Below are 15,192 nucleotides of genomic sequence, written 5' to 3' on the forward strand. Positions count from 1 at the left end.
GTGGGGATCAGGGCAGTGGTTGGTTGGTACATTTCAATGGCAGGATCAGGTTGGGTGGGGGGGTCTGGACCAAATGTGACTTTGGATAGTGAGAGTGTGGTGTCTTTCTTGTGTGGGGGGGGGGGGGGGGGGGGGGGTGGGGGGGCGGGGGGGGGGGGGGGAGGGAGGGAGGCTTAGGGCTGGACTGGAGAGAATGTGGTCCTCAGTGGAGTGGGAGGAATCTCGTCTCCCGAAAAGGCCAGAGATGGATGAGGATTAGGCTAGGAAGACTGCAAGTCTCAGGGTGGACATCTGAAAGAGGCTCCATAATATTCACCCAACCTACTACCCGCTCAATGTGTGGCAAAATAAGTTGTACTGAGCTGAAAGGGGAGACCACATGAAGGCAGATACACTCCTTAAACGTTGTGTTTTAGATGAGTACACTTCTGTTTGTTTTACCAGAACCTGCTGAGGGTTTGGTTCACTGTTTAACAGATTAGTTCTGATGTGGGCACAGCTGGTATTTGTTTTAACAAAGCTCAGACTGTTCAGAGCAACACCTGAAATTGCTGCACATGGATTATAGAGTCAGATAGCACAAAAACAGGTCCTTTAGCCAGCAAACATCAAGCCCCCATTTACACTCATCCCATTTTATTCCCCTAAAGTTTTCATTGTCTCCCTCTCCCCAACCCCCAGATTTTACCACTCAGCTATGCACCAAGGGCAAAGAGCAGTGGCCAGTTAACCTCCCAATCCACATGCCTTTGGGATATGGGAGGAAACCAGAGCATCTGGAGTAAACCCAGGGAGAACGTGCAAACTCCACACAGACAGCACCAGAGGTCAGAAAGAAATCCTAGCCATTGAGACAATGGCTGCACCACTGTGAGACAATGGCTGCGCCACTGTGCCACGTTATAGGGAACATCGGTACTCTTGAGGGGCAGAGAAGGAGGGGGCAAAGGTGGTACTGTGATTGTGTAGGATCATGGTGGAATCTGTACAAAATGAAGATGGAGCTGTGCATCAGCAGGATGGATGGAGGGCTGAACATGAACTGTGAGGAGACTGTAATATCCAGGACATCTGTCTTCAAACAAAGCATCGGCCGCAGCAAATCCCATAGTGAGGGGTGGAGGAAAATGGCACCCATTGTAAAACAGGTCAAAAAACCTCATCTGTCTTGTTTTGAGGCAAGAAGCTATCAGTGGAGCAGTTTCTGAACAAACTACCCAAAACCGTCATTCGGGCTGGGAAGGCGTTCGACATCAGGGGAGAGATCAAAGTCCTGCTGCAGGTAACTGGGAGGCGGGGAAGGTCCCTTTTAGCCACTCTGTGCAAATTTGTATTAAAATGAGGTCACATGTGAGAGCAGAATCATAATCAGGTTCAACAGGCTTCATCAGGTGCAGCACTGGTCGGTAAATCGTGGCCTGTGTTGCTTTAGTTGATTCCAGAGCTCAGCAGCAATGAAGGCAAGGATCCCATAATCCACAGCAGCCTTGAGCTTATTTAAGGGAAAAAAGACCAGGATTCTTTGGCCCGATCTGTGTCCCATGTTCTTTTACTGGAGGTTGCGAGGCTATACAGAGAGGTGCAGATGGTTATGGTCTGTGATGCCTTCCATGTTTGAATAGCCTATTAACAGTCACTGTCTTAGTTCACATATGCAGTACGCTCACATTGGTTTAGTGTACACTACACCTGCCACGAGCTCAGGATGTTCCAAAGTTCTTCACAGCCAATTATTTCCTTTTCTTTGAAGTGTAATCATACCAGGCTCCTACAAATAATGCAATGATTGGCTAGCTTATCTGCTTTCCAGTGACATTTTTTTAGCTTTAGATGGGGCCTTGGTTCAGTGACTCATCTGAAAGATGGAACCCTTTCCTGTCTCTCTTGCACCTTGTACATACCAGGAGTGGAGAAAATGGTTGCCTATTTGTTTTTTGAAACCAGTGTACATTAATCAGATCTTCATAGAACGTAGAACAGCAGAGCTCAGGAACAGACCTTCGGCCGACAATGTCTACACCGACTATGAGGCTAATCCAAAACTATTCACATCTGCCTGCACATGCTCCATATCCCGCCATTCCCTGCCTGTTCATATGTCTGTCTAACTGACTCTTCAATGTTCTATTGTATCTGCCTCCACTAGTTCTCCTGGCAGTGTGTTCCAGGTACCTACCACCCTCTGTGTCAATAAAAAACTTGCCTTGTAAGAGCTTCCCCCTCTCACCTTAAAGCTATCCCCTCCAGTATTTGGACATTTCCACCCTGGGAAGGAGACTCAGACTATTATATTTATTGTAATCACAAAGAATCGGCTTTATCTTCCATTGTTCTGTGATCTGGAGTAAATGTCCTGGCCCCATGATGCCTAGTGAGAGGAGTTGCAGATCCCGGAGCACAACTTGTCACAGCTCACTCCAGAGAACTTTTAATCAGTTAACATGTGAGAAGTCTCACACCAGAACACTAAAAATAAATCTGTGAAGCTTCCTGCGGAAAATGCTACTGCACACAGGAAGCAGTTCATTATCGTTCCCCTCTTCATCACTGGCGACAGTAACGTCATCAAATGTCTAACAACTAAAAGGTGCTTGGCTTCACAGTGTCCATGGCAACTTGCTAATGGGCAACATTTCCCATTTCTACTCTGAATACTTTTCAATTCCCTTCAGTGTCAGGTATGCCTGAGTTAGTTCATATCACTACATATAATAAAAACAGAACATGGTGCAAATACTCAGCAGGTGAGGCTGCAACTGTGGGGAAGAGAAACAAGTTAATGTTTCAGATCAACCCTTAGTCAGACATCAATAATGAAAGTTCTCTCCTTCCAGGTCTGAGATTGGCTGGTTTCTCTGAGTTTCTCTCAGATTCTTGTTGTCATGATTACTGGTGGGGTGTTTACTGCCACCTGGTGTTGATTATCAGGTACTGAATGTAATTGGAATTGGAATTGGCTTTAAATTCCCAAAGAGAAATCCCGAGTTGGAAGCATGTGGTTTCCGGTGGGGGGGGGGGGGGGGGGGGGACCTGGAGCTACGTATAAACACCATGTCAAAGACACTGTCCTGTGGTGGATGCTGCACAGAGTAGAAGAAAAGGGGAACAGAGTATAGGCATGGAAAACAATTGCTATGATATTTTTTTCAATCATAAGCACAGGACAGGAAGCATTGTGTCATAGGGTCATAAAGTCCTAACAGCACAGAAACAGGCCCTTGACTCAACTCGTCCATGCCGACTGTGTTTCCCAGTGAGCTAGTCCCATCTGCCCGCATTTGGCCCATAGCCCTCTAAACCTCTCCTATCCACGTACTTATCTAGATGGCTTTTAAATGTTCTAATGTGCCCGTCTCAACCACTATTTCTGGCAGCTTATTCCAAATAGGCATCACCTGAAGAAGCTGCCCCTGATGTTCCTTTTAAATCTCTCGTCTCTGATCTTAAACCTATGGCCTCTTGTTTTTAGCAACCTTCTATGTGCTTTCACCCTGTCTATGCCTCTCATGATCTTATATACCTCTATCAGGTCATCCCTCAATTTCCTACATCCCAGGGAATAAAATTCTAGTCTATGCAACCTCTCCTCGTGCCTCAAAAGGTACATTAGACAGTGATTCTTATTGGCCCAATGCATGTTTTTTGCATGTCGCTCCCTTCCCCCCCCCCCCCCCCCCCCCCCCCCCCCCGGAATATTCGATTGCACAAGTCCCAAGACATCTTTGCATAAGATGTGGCTCATACACTTTGTCTCCACATGGGTTTGTTGGTTTTCATTAGTTCTGGAAGAACTTGTAGAACATGGGTCACGGGTCGGGTTGAAGATCAGGACATTGAGCAGCAGATCGGACATTTAGCATAGGGTAGGAGTGGATGTAGATCAGGCACAGTGGGCCAGTGAGGGGGTAAGAAATACAATTGGTCCAGTGTTGGGGGTTCTAAGGGGAACTACAGCGAAGGATGGGATGGGGGGGGGGGGGGAAGTAGATCTGAGGAATATATTAACATTTTAAAGGTACCTTCAAGAGGCATTGAATTCCACAGCAACAGACCAGGTAAGCCAGCTTCCTGCTAATTTACACTGAGGCTGGCTCTGTGTATGTTGTGAAAGTCTGCTTCAAGGGAAGGAAAGTTCAAGTCTGATATCCAAACAAGTGTTGAGCACCATCAGAGACACTCAACATATCTTGGTGCCCCTGTGTGTAACCAAGTTAATCACAGGCAGGAATTGGAAGTATCTCACAGTAACCCGCAACAATACCCAATCAGGTTTACATTTCAGGTTTATGATAGTTTAGTGCTGAAAAATATTTCAATATGCCCTGGAGTTTTTGGGCCATACTCTGGGTAATGTGAATGACTTGGCAATACAAGAGACTGCAGATGCTGGAATTTGGAGTAAAAAACAAGCTGCTTGAAGAAATCAGCAGGTCAGACAGTATCTGTGGAGGCGGAGTGCTAGCATTTCAGATCAAGATCCTGCATCAGGACCAACTATGCAGGGTTGCTGCCTGACCCGCTGAGTTCCTCCAGCAGTTTGTTTTTTTCCTGAATGTGAATGACTTTGTCTTAACAGGCTTCACCCATTGCACTGCTGAGCTTGATTATTTGTCTAGGAAAGTGAAAACCATCCCGATGCTAAAATATTCTCTGGTCTATATGGTTATCCCCAGCAGCTCTCTCAGCTCACTGAGGTTTATGAAATATCTCTCCAGTCATGGATGAGGCTCTGGAGCAAAGAGAGTTCTTACCTAGACTAATTTTTTTTTCATTTTTGTTTTCCTTAAAGGTTTCCTCCCAAAGCAGCAGATGACAGCATCACCCTGATTCGAAACTCCATGTCTTCAAGCATTGAAAGAGAGGTACAGGGCTCATTAATAAAGGGTCAGGGAATGGTCAACTTGATTCACATGGGGTGGCAAAGAGTAAGCTGAGATACTGCATCAGGGTGTCATGGTCTGTGAAGGTTTGCAGTTTACGGACTGACCAACCTTGCAACACAGCAAGTATAAAGTGGCATGTACCAACAGACAAAGATTATCTGGAAATTGGATTTCCTTCGTGGTTAGTGTGCTAAACATACTCAATGTGTAGCGCCAATGCCAAACTGGAAGTCACGCAAAAAAATGACATCCTTATTGTCACTTACTCCCTTTAGGAAGTGTTAACGCAGGTCCTATGACACTGCTTCTTTACTGCTAGCAGCAATGGTGTTCATGTGTTTGAAGTGTGGAGAGGAGGGGGACTGCAAAAAAACAGAGATGGGGAGGTTTATGGCAGGTTAGTGGTGCATGAGTAATCTGAGAGAGCTCCTCTAGCATGGAGCAGGATGATGCATCCTACGGCCAGGGTTGGTCCCAGGCCCAACTATTGGCAGAGGCATGAGAGCCATGGATTGAAGCCCCTGTGACTGCAATTATCTGTTCAGAGGGTGCTGACAATGAAGTTTTGTGCATTTAAAATACAGGGGATAATTTTTAGCAAATGAAAGTGATACCCTGGGGACACATTAAAATCACGTGTGGTACATGGTATGTTCCCTTTGTTGAATTATCAGTTAACTTGTGATTTACAAAGTTCAAAATTTTTGATCAAATTTCTGTCTGTTAACTAGTTAACAAGGAACCACGTACATTGATGATGTACTTAACTGTGCAAAATGCCACAGGGAAATTACATCAATATTAGGGTGAATTGTGACAGGGTGCCTGGTCCAATTTCTTGAAGGGCAAATTTTCAATGGAGAATGTGCACAAATGTTTCAAAATCACCTAAAATTATGTCTAGAGTGCCATTCGCAAATACATTGTAATTCAATTTCTAGGCTTGTTACACATTTAAGTATTATAGTGAGGCTTCACCAGATATACTGGTTGCATTTTATAGTTGTGGTCCACAGGGTATTCAAGCAGATCAACTCACATAAATCCTACCCCATGACACAACTTTACTGAAGATTCCAGTGCCCTTGCCATTGCCTTCTCTTTTCCTACAGTCCTGGAAAAGTGCTTATGTACCCCTCAATATTTTTACCAATGACGAGAAGTCTGATTCCTCTGGGTGCACAACCTCCTCCCACTGGAAACTGGAAATCTCTTAATTCTATCAAAACTGTTCATAATTTCTAACACATCTGTCAGTGTTCTTCTGAACCTCAGCTGGTATCCAGTTCCTTGTGTTAATTCCTGATCCTGTCAGAATCACAGCAATTTTCTGGTCATCACAGGCTGGAGGTCAGGGAGGGAACTCCCCCAACATTGAGGAATGTCTCCACCCTCAGGATCAAGTCAGAGAATGGAGAGAAGATGTACATCATTAAAATGTTTTTCTCTGAGACAGTTGGAGATCTTCGTGCTCACCTGGACCAAGGCAGGTAATGGGTCAGCAGTGTGCAACCTCTGAGTCTCTGCTTCCTTTTGTGTCAGAAGCATCATCCCTGCACTGGTAGGAATAGGCTCACCATCCCCACAGACATTGTACTGAATGCATTAAGATATCTAAAGGATTCAACGGGGCTGATAGAGAGAATCCATTTGCTCTGGAAGGACATCCAGAAACTTAGACCTGTTCACTGGTCTGTTGTCACAAAGGAACATGGAACCCCCACCCCACTCCCCCAAAAAGCCCTGGGCCGAGTTGAAATAGTCAAGGCTGGGTAGATTTAGATCAGTGGGCCTTGAATGACAGAAAGGAAATATGTGAAGGTGGCCAGAAGTACCAGTAGAGAGACTCAGGACATGGAGAGGAGAGGCGCAGCAGGAAACAGAGCGGGATACAGCGGGAAGGATGCAGGAATGGCGGAAGAGGAAGGAGGCCAGAGTTCTGGAACTCACAGCACTTCCCTCTCCCATTCCCATGGGGCCACCCTCCTCTGGTCCCTTTGGTCCTTTTAAGCTGCAGATATCCAGACTCGCTCTTCCTTCCTCCAATTTATATCACACCTCTCACAACCTCACCATGTTCCAATGGAGGTTTTGACACGTGTTCTCTGTTTAATCTTTGGTTTGTACACTCTATCCCCATTTGACACGATCTGGTTATCCTTACCCCGATCACTTTCCTGCTCTGCTTCCTTATTGTTCCTCTTTAGCATTCTGGGTTTCCCTCCACTGAGATCCTACCCCACAGCCCCAGTTAGTTTAAAGCCCTATCTACTACCGTAGTTATTCAATTCACTAGATTGCTGGTCCCAACTAAAGTCCATCCCAATAGAACAGCTCAGTCCTTCTCCAGTTGTGATGCCAGTATCCCTTGAAATGAAATCCACCTCTCCCACAACAATCTTTGAGCCACACGTTCATCTCCCTGATCCAATTAACTCTGTGCCATTCTGCTTGTGCCTCAATTAATATTCCAATATTAATATACCTTTGTAGTTTTCCTTTTCAGTTTTGACCATTAGTGATCAAACTCTCTCAGCAGAACCTTTCTGATGTTGTTGGTACCTACGTGAACCGTGACAATAGGATCCTCCCCCTCCAAGTTCCCGAGAGTCTAATCAACTGAGCTACACTAAAACTGCTGCAATCAAACGCCTCTGCACCACGTCCTATTCTTTTTGAGTGCTTCAAGTTTGTGGAACTTCTCCTTCCCCTCCTCTCGCCCGTCTCCCATTTCCTGACAATTGACGTCTCCGTTGTGAGATAGTTTCCTATTATGTACCCTGACCACGTCCTTCATCATTTTGTATGCCTCAGTCAGATTCCTCCTCCTCACCACACCCCCCCCCCCCCCCCCCCCCCCCCCCCCCCCACCACCGCCGCTCCAAGGGAAACAGACCCAGCCCATCCAGTCTCTCCTCTGGGATGAAAACTTACATCCCAGGAACATCCTGGTGAATCTTCTGTGCCCCTCTCTGGTGCAATCACTTGCTTATTGGGTCTGAATGCTGAGAAGTTTCTATCCTGTGTGCTGGGATGTAAAGATTCTGCCTGGCGGTTGATATTTTGCAGGGGAGAGCAACAGCTTGATTACGACATCATCAGCACCTTCCCCCAGAGAGTCTACAGTGACCAGAGCAAGACACTGATGGAGTACGGGCTGGTACCAAGTGCCACACTCATCCTGCGACCACAAAGGTCCCAGATCCTCACCCAACAGCATGAAATGGTCACTCCTTGTAAGGAATAAACCTCAAGGAATGAAGGCCTCCTATCTAGACAAGGATGATTTAATTCCTCATAAAAACAAGTTGGTAAAAGAAGCCTGCATTCCATCCACAAATACCAAGAGGAGGTCATAGTACTGAGTCCAATGTGGTGCCTGAGGAGAATCTCCAAAGTATGTTATCAAAAGTCAACTGTAAGTGATAGGTACTTCATTATTTTCCCCCTCTAAATCGCGATACAGAGATTGACCCAACTTACCAGTCATCAAGAACAATTTTAAATATCCAAACTAGCCAATCACTTCATTAACTGCCCTGGTAGTTCTGTGATGGTATCATCAGGTGTAGGCTGATGTGAGGGTCCCTTATCCCCATCCCCACCAATAATGTATAGAAAACAGTGTGCTAACTTATCAAAATCCTCAGCCCACTAAATTTGATGGGAAACGGCCCGTCCCTGCAGTTCCTCTTTAAACTTAACAGACGTCAGACGGCATATGTTTGGTTGAAATAACTTTTGTGTGTCCTTTAACTTTGACTAAAACACAGACAATGGATATTTTCCTAATTTGTATAAACTTGATAAATAAAGGTGAAGAAAATGATGCTTGAAGAATTAAGTTCTAGAAAAAACACACATTTTATGCTAATAGAAGTCAGTCCAATGTGGCAGGTCAGAGATCCCACTTAAGGGAGCAGACCCAGAGGAAAAGTACAGAAAGGTGATATACACTCTTGAATAAGAATAGAAGATGCTGGAAACATTCTGCAGAACTGCATTCTAATGAAGGGTCTTTGACCTAAAAGGTTTTCTTTCTCTCCCACAGTTGTTGCCTGACTTGCTGAGTCTTTCCAGCATTTTCTGTTTTTACTTCAGCTTTCCAGTATCTGCAGCATTTTTGTTTTTTGATTACTGATGTATACTCTCTGTAGGCACTCACCTGGAGTACAAGGTTCATAGCAGTGCAGCTCAGATGAAAGCTATTCCACCCATTGAATAATTGCTTCCTCCTTTGAAGAGCAATTCAATTAGTCTCACTTCTAATTGTCTCCAATTAATGTGACAATAATGTATCTCCAGTTAGTCTCACTCAATGTTTATCATCTCTGCAGCTCTACAATATATTGTCTTCAAGTCGTTATCCAAATCTCTTCTGGAGGCTACAGTTTGATCTATATTCACCAACCTATTAGGCAATGCATTCCAAATTCTAGCTACTTATTACATTGAGAGTTTTCTTTTGATTTTGCATAAAAAGAAACTGCAGATGCTGGAAACCTGAAATGAAAAAAAATGCTCAGCAAGTCAGGCAGCGTCTGATGAAAGAGAAACAGTTAAAGTTTTCTGGTTGAAGGTTCTTTATTAGAATTAGGAAGGAGAGGAAAACAAGTTAGTTTTAAGCTGCAGAGAGGATGGAGGAAGGGTTGATGGGACAAAGGGGATGTCTCTGACCAGCTGGGGCCATAGTTGCCATGGTGATAAATAGAGCTATCTGGTTGATAGGTTAATGAGGGGAAAACCCATCATGTAAAAATAGCAAAATACAGGAACAAGTCCAGCATTTCCAGATGTAATCATTCATCCCATGAACTATCTAAGTGAATCTCTTCCATTCTCTCCTTCATGTTTCTTCTAATGTGTGACATGCAGAATTAGGCACAATGCTGCAGCTAGGCTTGAAATAATGTACAAAGATCTAGCAAACCTGCTTACATTTCTTATAGTGTGTTTTCATTTATTGGACTTAGACAATGGAACCTGCAGGTTGTCTTCTGAGGAGAGATTGAACAAGCAGGGCTTGCATCCGCTGGAGTTTAGAAGAGCAAGAGTGCACTTGATTGAAACATATCAGATTCAAAGGAGTGTTGACAGCATGCGTGTGGATAGTTTATCTTGTGGGAGAATTTAGAGCTGGGGGGGGGGTTCATTATTTTAAAAAAAAACAAAAAAATCATCCACTTAAGACAGAGATGACATTTTTTTTCTCTCAGAGAGCTGAACACCTTTGGAATACTCTTTCTGAAGAAGTGGAAGCAAACTTTTTGTATTTTTTTTAAAGCAGAAGTAGACAAATTCTTGATTAGCCAGGAGGTGAAAGGTTACCACAGCTAGACTGAAATATGGAGCTGAAGTTACTATCGGAATAGTCTTGACCTCATTGAATGACAGCAAGCTTAAGTGGCCTACTCCTGCATCTAATTCTTAAGTTTGTATGTTTATAAAGCCCAGCAACTGGTATTCTTTTAGCATATGTTAATTTGTTTCAAATCTGTTCTAAATAAAGAAAATCTGATTTTTCATCTTCTTTCGTTTTTGTGTTTCTCAGATCTTCCTAGTGAATCGCACTTCTCCCTCTTTGAAGCCTCAATACCTTTCATATCGCGTAAAACCCCTTTTCTGCAAATGGTGTTCCAATTGTGATTAAAGTTTTACATAGACTCAGCGTTATTCCTGCCACTTGTATTCTGGACTTCCCATAATAAAATCTAACCTTCATGGACATTTTTTCTGCCTAATCAACCTGTGAATCCACTGTCCCAAACTTCTACTCCCTACTGCACCAAGCCCGCTTCCCTTCATCGTATAATTCCTTTCCATGTTTCAGCAAAAATATCTCATCTCATACTTACTGACATTGAATGCCATATACCTATAGTCCATTACCCCACTTTATATTATCCCTTTAAGGCTTCCTTTAGTTCATTTAAGTATTAACTACCTTCTATTTTTGGATCACCAGCACATAAGTGGCTGGAGTATGATCAAGAACAGGCTTGGTTTTACCATCTCGACACAAGGTAAACTGAACACAATCCTTTCCGCCATCTACAAGGCACAGCAGAAGCATGAGAGAATACTCCGTACTCATCTGACTAAGCACAGCTCCAACAACTCTCAAGAAGTCCTACATTGTCCAGGACAACAACCAAAACTGCCTGACCGGCATCGCCTTAACCAGACTGAACATTCATTCCCTCCACCACCATCATGAGCAGCTGCAGTGTGTACCATCTACAAAAGGCACTGCATCCAGACTACTCCAGCAGCACTTCCTCAACCACCATGAAGGACAGGGGCATAGCAACCAAAGGAACACCACCACCACTTAGGTTCCCTGTAAGTTGCTCACCATTCTGATTTTGAAAAATGTTGCTGTTCCTTCATTATTGCTGGATCTACACTGCCCCTTGCATACCTGGTTCAGATCTTAAGGATGAACTTGTTGGCTGAGAGTTTCTTGATGCTAATCAGAGAGGTCCTACACAATGCAGAAGCTTCCCACAGCATCACATGGTCAGGTGGGTGAACCAAAACAAGCCCCAACTATTGACAGATGGCAAAACCAGACCCCTAGTTTTGCTGACAAAGCTTGTAAACTTTTGGAATGCTTCTGAACACCTGTCATTCAGAAATAAAAACTACTGAAAATTAAATAATCAAAAAATTAAAAGAATCAACTAAAGCAGTTTTAACTAATTAAAATACAATTGCAAGCATAAGTAATTGCAAGAACTGAAACCCTACCTGTCCCCATTGCAAGTGGAAAATCTCCACTGAAGTATATGTGCTGGTGGCTCCTGTCCTGTCAAAGGGTCTGTGAGTATTTTTCTCAGCAGAAATGCTGGGGAATCCTGGCAAGTTCATGATCTGCCACGAGACACAGTTCAAACTTGTAAGCTGGAATCTGCCAGCAAGCTCAGTTCTAAACCTACAGGGGTAAATGTTTCATTTCACCCTCCTGACCAGCCATCTCAAGTGACCAGGGGAAAGGGCCCACAACAAAAATCTGGGTGATACTGAGTCCAACTCTCACTGGTCATGAATTTTGAAATGTACTACTGGTTCAGAGTCATCTTGTACTGTATCAGGCTAATGAGGGTTAAATTACTTGCAAGGACAAGTCTTTGCTTGAAATGTAAAGGTTACAGCTTGTTCTGATGAGGGGGTCTAAATATTGCATGGATTTGACAGGATGGAAACAGAGAACTTATTTTCTCTGCTAAGTTGGTTCAGAAGAAGAGAATTCAACCTTAAAATTAGATCTAGCAATAACAGGAAGCACTTCCACACAATGGGTAGTGAGAAGTCTGCAATTCTTCCCCCACGTGGCTGTGGGTGCTTATTTTTGTTGGCAATGGTATCAAGTGACAGGTGAATAAAGTCAAATTACATGATTGGGCATGACCTAATCAACTACCTCCCTTCTATTTCAATAGATCCCTCCTTCTTGTTCGGTAGTTGGGGCTCCAGTACACCAGTGTGTGTGTCTGAAGGTTGACAGACAGGAAGCACAGTAGGAATAAACTTTTGAAGTAACGGATGGTGTCCCGCAGTGTGACCCCACAGGGGATCAGTGCTTTTCACAACAGTTGTCAAGGATTTGGATGAGGGAACCAAACGTAATATTTCTAAGTTTGCCATCAACATGAAACCGTGTGGGAGTGAGGGAGTGAGAGTTATGAGGAATATATATAAAGAAGATTGGGACAAGTTGGTTGAGTGGGCAAATACAGGGCAGATGCACTATAAAGTGAATAAATGAGATGCTACCCATTTTGGTAGGATGAACAGAAAAGTATTACTTGTAAAAGGTGAGAGACTGGGAAATGTTGACGTATAAAGGGATCTGGGTGTCCTTGTACACCTCTCATTGAAAGCAAACATGCAGGTGCAGCAGGCCGTTAAGAAAGCAAATGTTATTATGGTCCTCACTGCAAAAGGTTTTTCGCACAGGAGTAAGGATGTCTTACTACAATCATACAGGGTCTTGATTAGACTATATGTGTGCTACAATGTGCAATTTTAGTCTTCTTACTTAAGATATACCTTCCATTGAAGGTTAGCCACAAAGATTCACCAGAATGATTCCTTGTCTGGCAGGAGGGTCATATGAGGAGAAATTGTATCTATTACACCTGAACTCACCAGAGTTTGGAAAAATGAGAAGGGATTCCATTTAATCATACAAAATTCTGGCCTGACTTGATGAGCTGGAAACAGGGAGGCTGTTTCCCCTGGCCAGTTGGGGGAAGAGGGGTGGAGGTGGGGTGTCTAGTGTCAGGATGTGGAGGTGGACATGTAGGTCCAAGGATAAGTTTCCTCACTCATGTGAACTTGTGGAATTCTCTAGCACTGTGGAGGTGAAGTCATTTGATATACTTATGAAGGAGATACATTCTTAAGACACTAAAGTTATCAAGGGGTATGGGGAGAGTTGGGGTGGGGTGGGGGGGATGGAATGGAATCTGGTATAGAGGTGGAAGATCAACCACCATTACTTTGGTGGAGCAGGCTCAAAGGGCCGAATGGCCTACCTCTGCTCCTGTTTGTGTTTCTTAATATGGAGAACTAACTTAAAGCAACGGCTGAAGATGGAGCGAGGACATGCAGAATTATAGATTGGTTCCTCCAACTCCGGGGCCATTAATAAACTACTGGGACCATTTACAGTACTCATGGTTTCCCTGATTCAGTGCAGAGAGAGCCCGGGATGGGCAGCGTGGAGACTTCCGTCTCCCCCACCCCCAGGCTGACCGAAACTGAAGAGTTTCTGGACGTCAAAAGAAAACCTGGAGGTGCTGTAAATCTGAAATAAAAACAAAATGTTGGAAACATTCAGCGAGTCAGGCAGCATCTGTGGAGAGAGGAAGAGTCAATATAGAGCATCGTTCTCGGTTCTGACAAAGGGTCGGACCACCAATGTTAACTTTGTTCCTCAGCGGCTGCCTGACCTGCTAACTGCACTATATTCTGTTTCTATTCAAAAGCTTGTGGGTTCCAACCAATTCCATTCTCCTGTCACAGTCTGATTTATAAACAACACTAGAAACCTAAACAGGAAAGACATTTCGACACCGTATTGTCCACAGGAGATCCGGGTCGTGAGCCGAACGATTGTTTTAAGCTGTAAGTGTGCTGATTAACGAATCCCCATCACCGACCAAGCAGATACAAAACAAAATCCACGTTAGCTTCTGTTCCTTGTTACCACATTGCAGCTTTGCGAACACACGCCCTGACACCGCAGCTGCTCTCACACCCCCGTATCACGTTGCGGCCAATAAGTAACAACAGAAAACTGGAGGGACATTCTCTCCCGACGCCACATCTGGGTCGCAAGCACGCCGATTTCCGCTCCTTTGTGCCAGACAGAACGCTGGAGAGGCAGCAAAACAACTACTAATCCTGTCATTAAGCTTTTACCCATGTACGAATCGCCTGCATTATCGGAGCTGTGCTGTGTAAATTGGCTGCTAGGTTTCCTTATGTTACCGCAGAAAAATAAATGCGTTTTATAGAACCGCAGGTACATTTCCCCTAGGCTAGAGTGTGTGTGTTGCTCAACACCCGAGCAGCTCCCACCAATCCAGTCATTCTTGCATTAGGTACGTTTCTATTTGTTTACATTGAACAGCTGGGCTAATGCTCGGGCGGGAGAACTGCCAACTGCCTGGTTTTAATTTGAAGGAAGAATTGTTTACAAAAAAAAATCACTCCGTCCAGAAAGAGAAACTTAAATCCCAAGCTATCAATTTCCCATCCCGAAGACGGCGCGGCCAACCAACCGCACGCCTGGTGCTAACTCCAGCTTCAACCGCGTCTGCTACATTAACCCATATACTGCTGGATCCGAGAACGACACTCAGACCTCCAACAACCTACTGAAAAAAAAGCCAATTTTCTTGGCATTTAAACCCTGGGTATTATGCCTATGATAATAAAAGAACTTGACCTCCCTTTGCTCCCCGCACGTTGGGACCCTTCCCTTCTAGCCTTGGTCAGAGAGCAAATTGAGCCCCTAAATTGGTTCCGCTCAGTAGGCTAAAGACCACACCCACCTCCCTACATTGAGTCCAGTCAACCATTCCTCCTCCAGTGACTTTGCAGCCTTCGGAGTAGTGTCGGGTTCAGCGGCGATGAGGTTTGTTAACCCCTTCCTCCCCGCGGTCCTTCCCTGTAACCCACATTCACAGAGTAGAACAGCCACGACTTGGGGCAGCCACAGCTATGGTGTCATTCTGCTCTCGGCCCTCCCCATTCCCACCCACTCCACAGTCCCGAACCCCGAGCTGTTCCTTTCAAT

General features: G+C 44.5%; 1 protein-coding gene across 1 annotated transcript in view; it reads left to right on the forward strand.

Moving 5' to 3' along the window:
• Positions 1-14,292, forward strand: part of ubxn11 (UBX domain protein 11) — a 58,217-nt gene extending 43,925 nt beyond the window's left edge. The window contains exons 11-15 of the mRNA XM_052036722.1: positions 1,179-1,282; positions 4,834-4,862; positions 6,227-6,373; positions 7,953-8,119; positions 14,108-14,292. Coding sequence (XP_051892682.1) covers positions 1,179-1,282; positions 4,834-4,862; positions 6,227-6,373; positions 7,953-8,119; positions 14,108-14,292 — 632 coding nt within the window. The remainder of the gene's footprint in view (positions 1-1,178; positions 1,283-4,833; positions 4,863-6,226; positions 6,374-7,952; positions 8,120-14,107) is intronic.
• The last annotated feature ends 900 nt before the right edge of the window (positions 14,293-15,192 follow it).

This window comes from Pristis pectinata, chromosome 22 (assembly GCF_009764475.1).
Source record: "Pristis pectinata isolate sPriPec2 chromosome 22, sPriPec2.1.pri, whole genome shotgun sequence".
In the NCBI taxonomy this organism is placed as follows: domain Eukaryota; kingdom Metazoa; phylum Chordata; class Chondrichthyes; order Rhinopristiformes; family Pristidae; genus Pristis; species Pristis pectinata.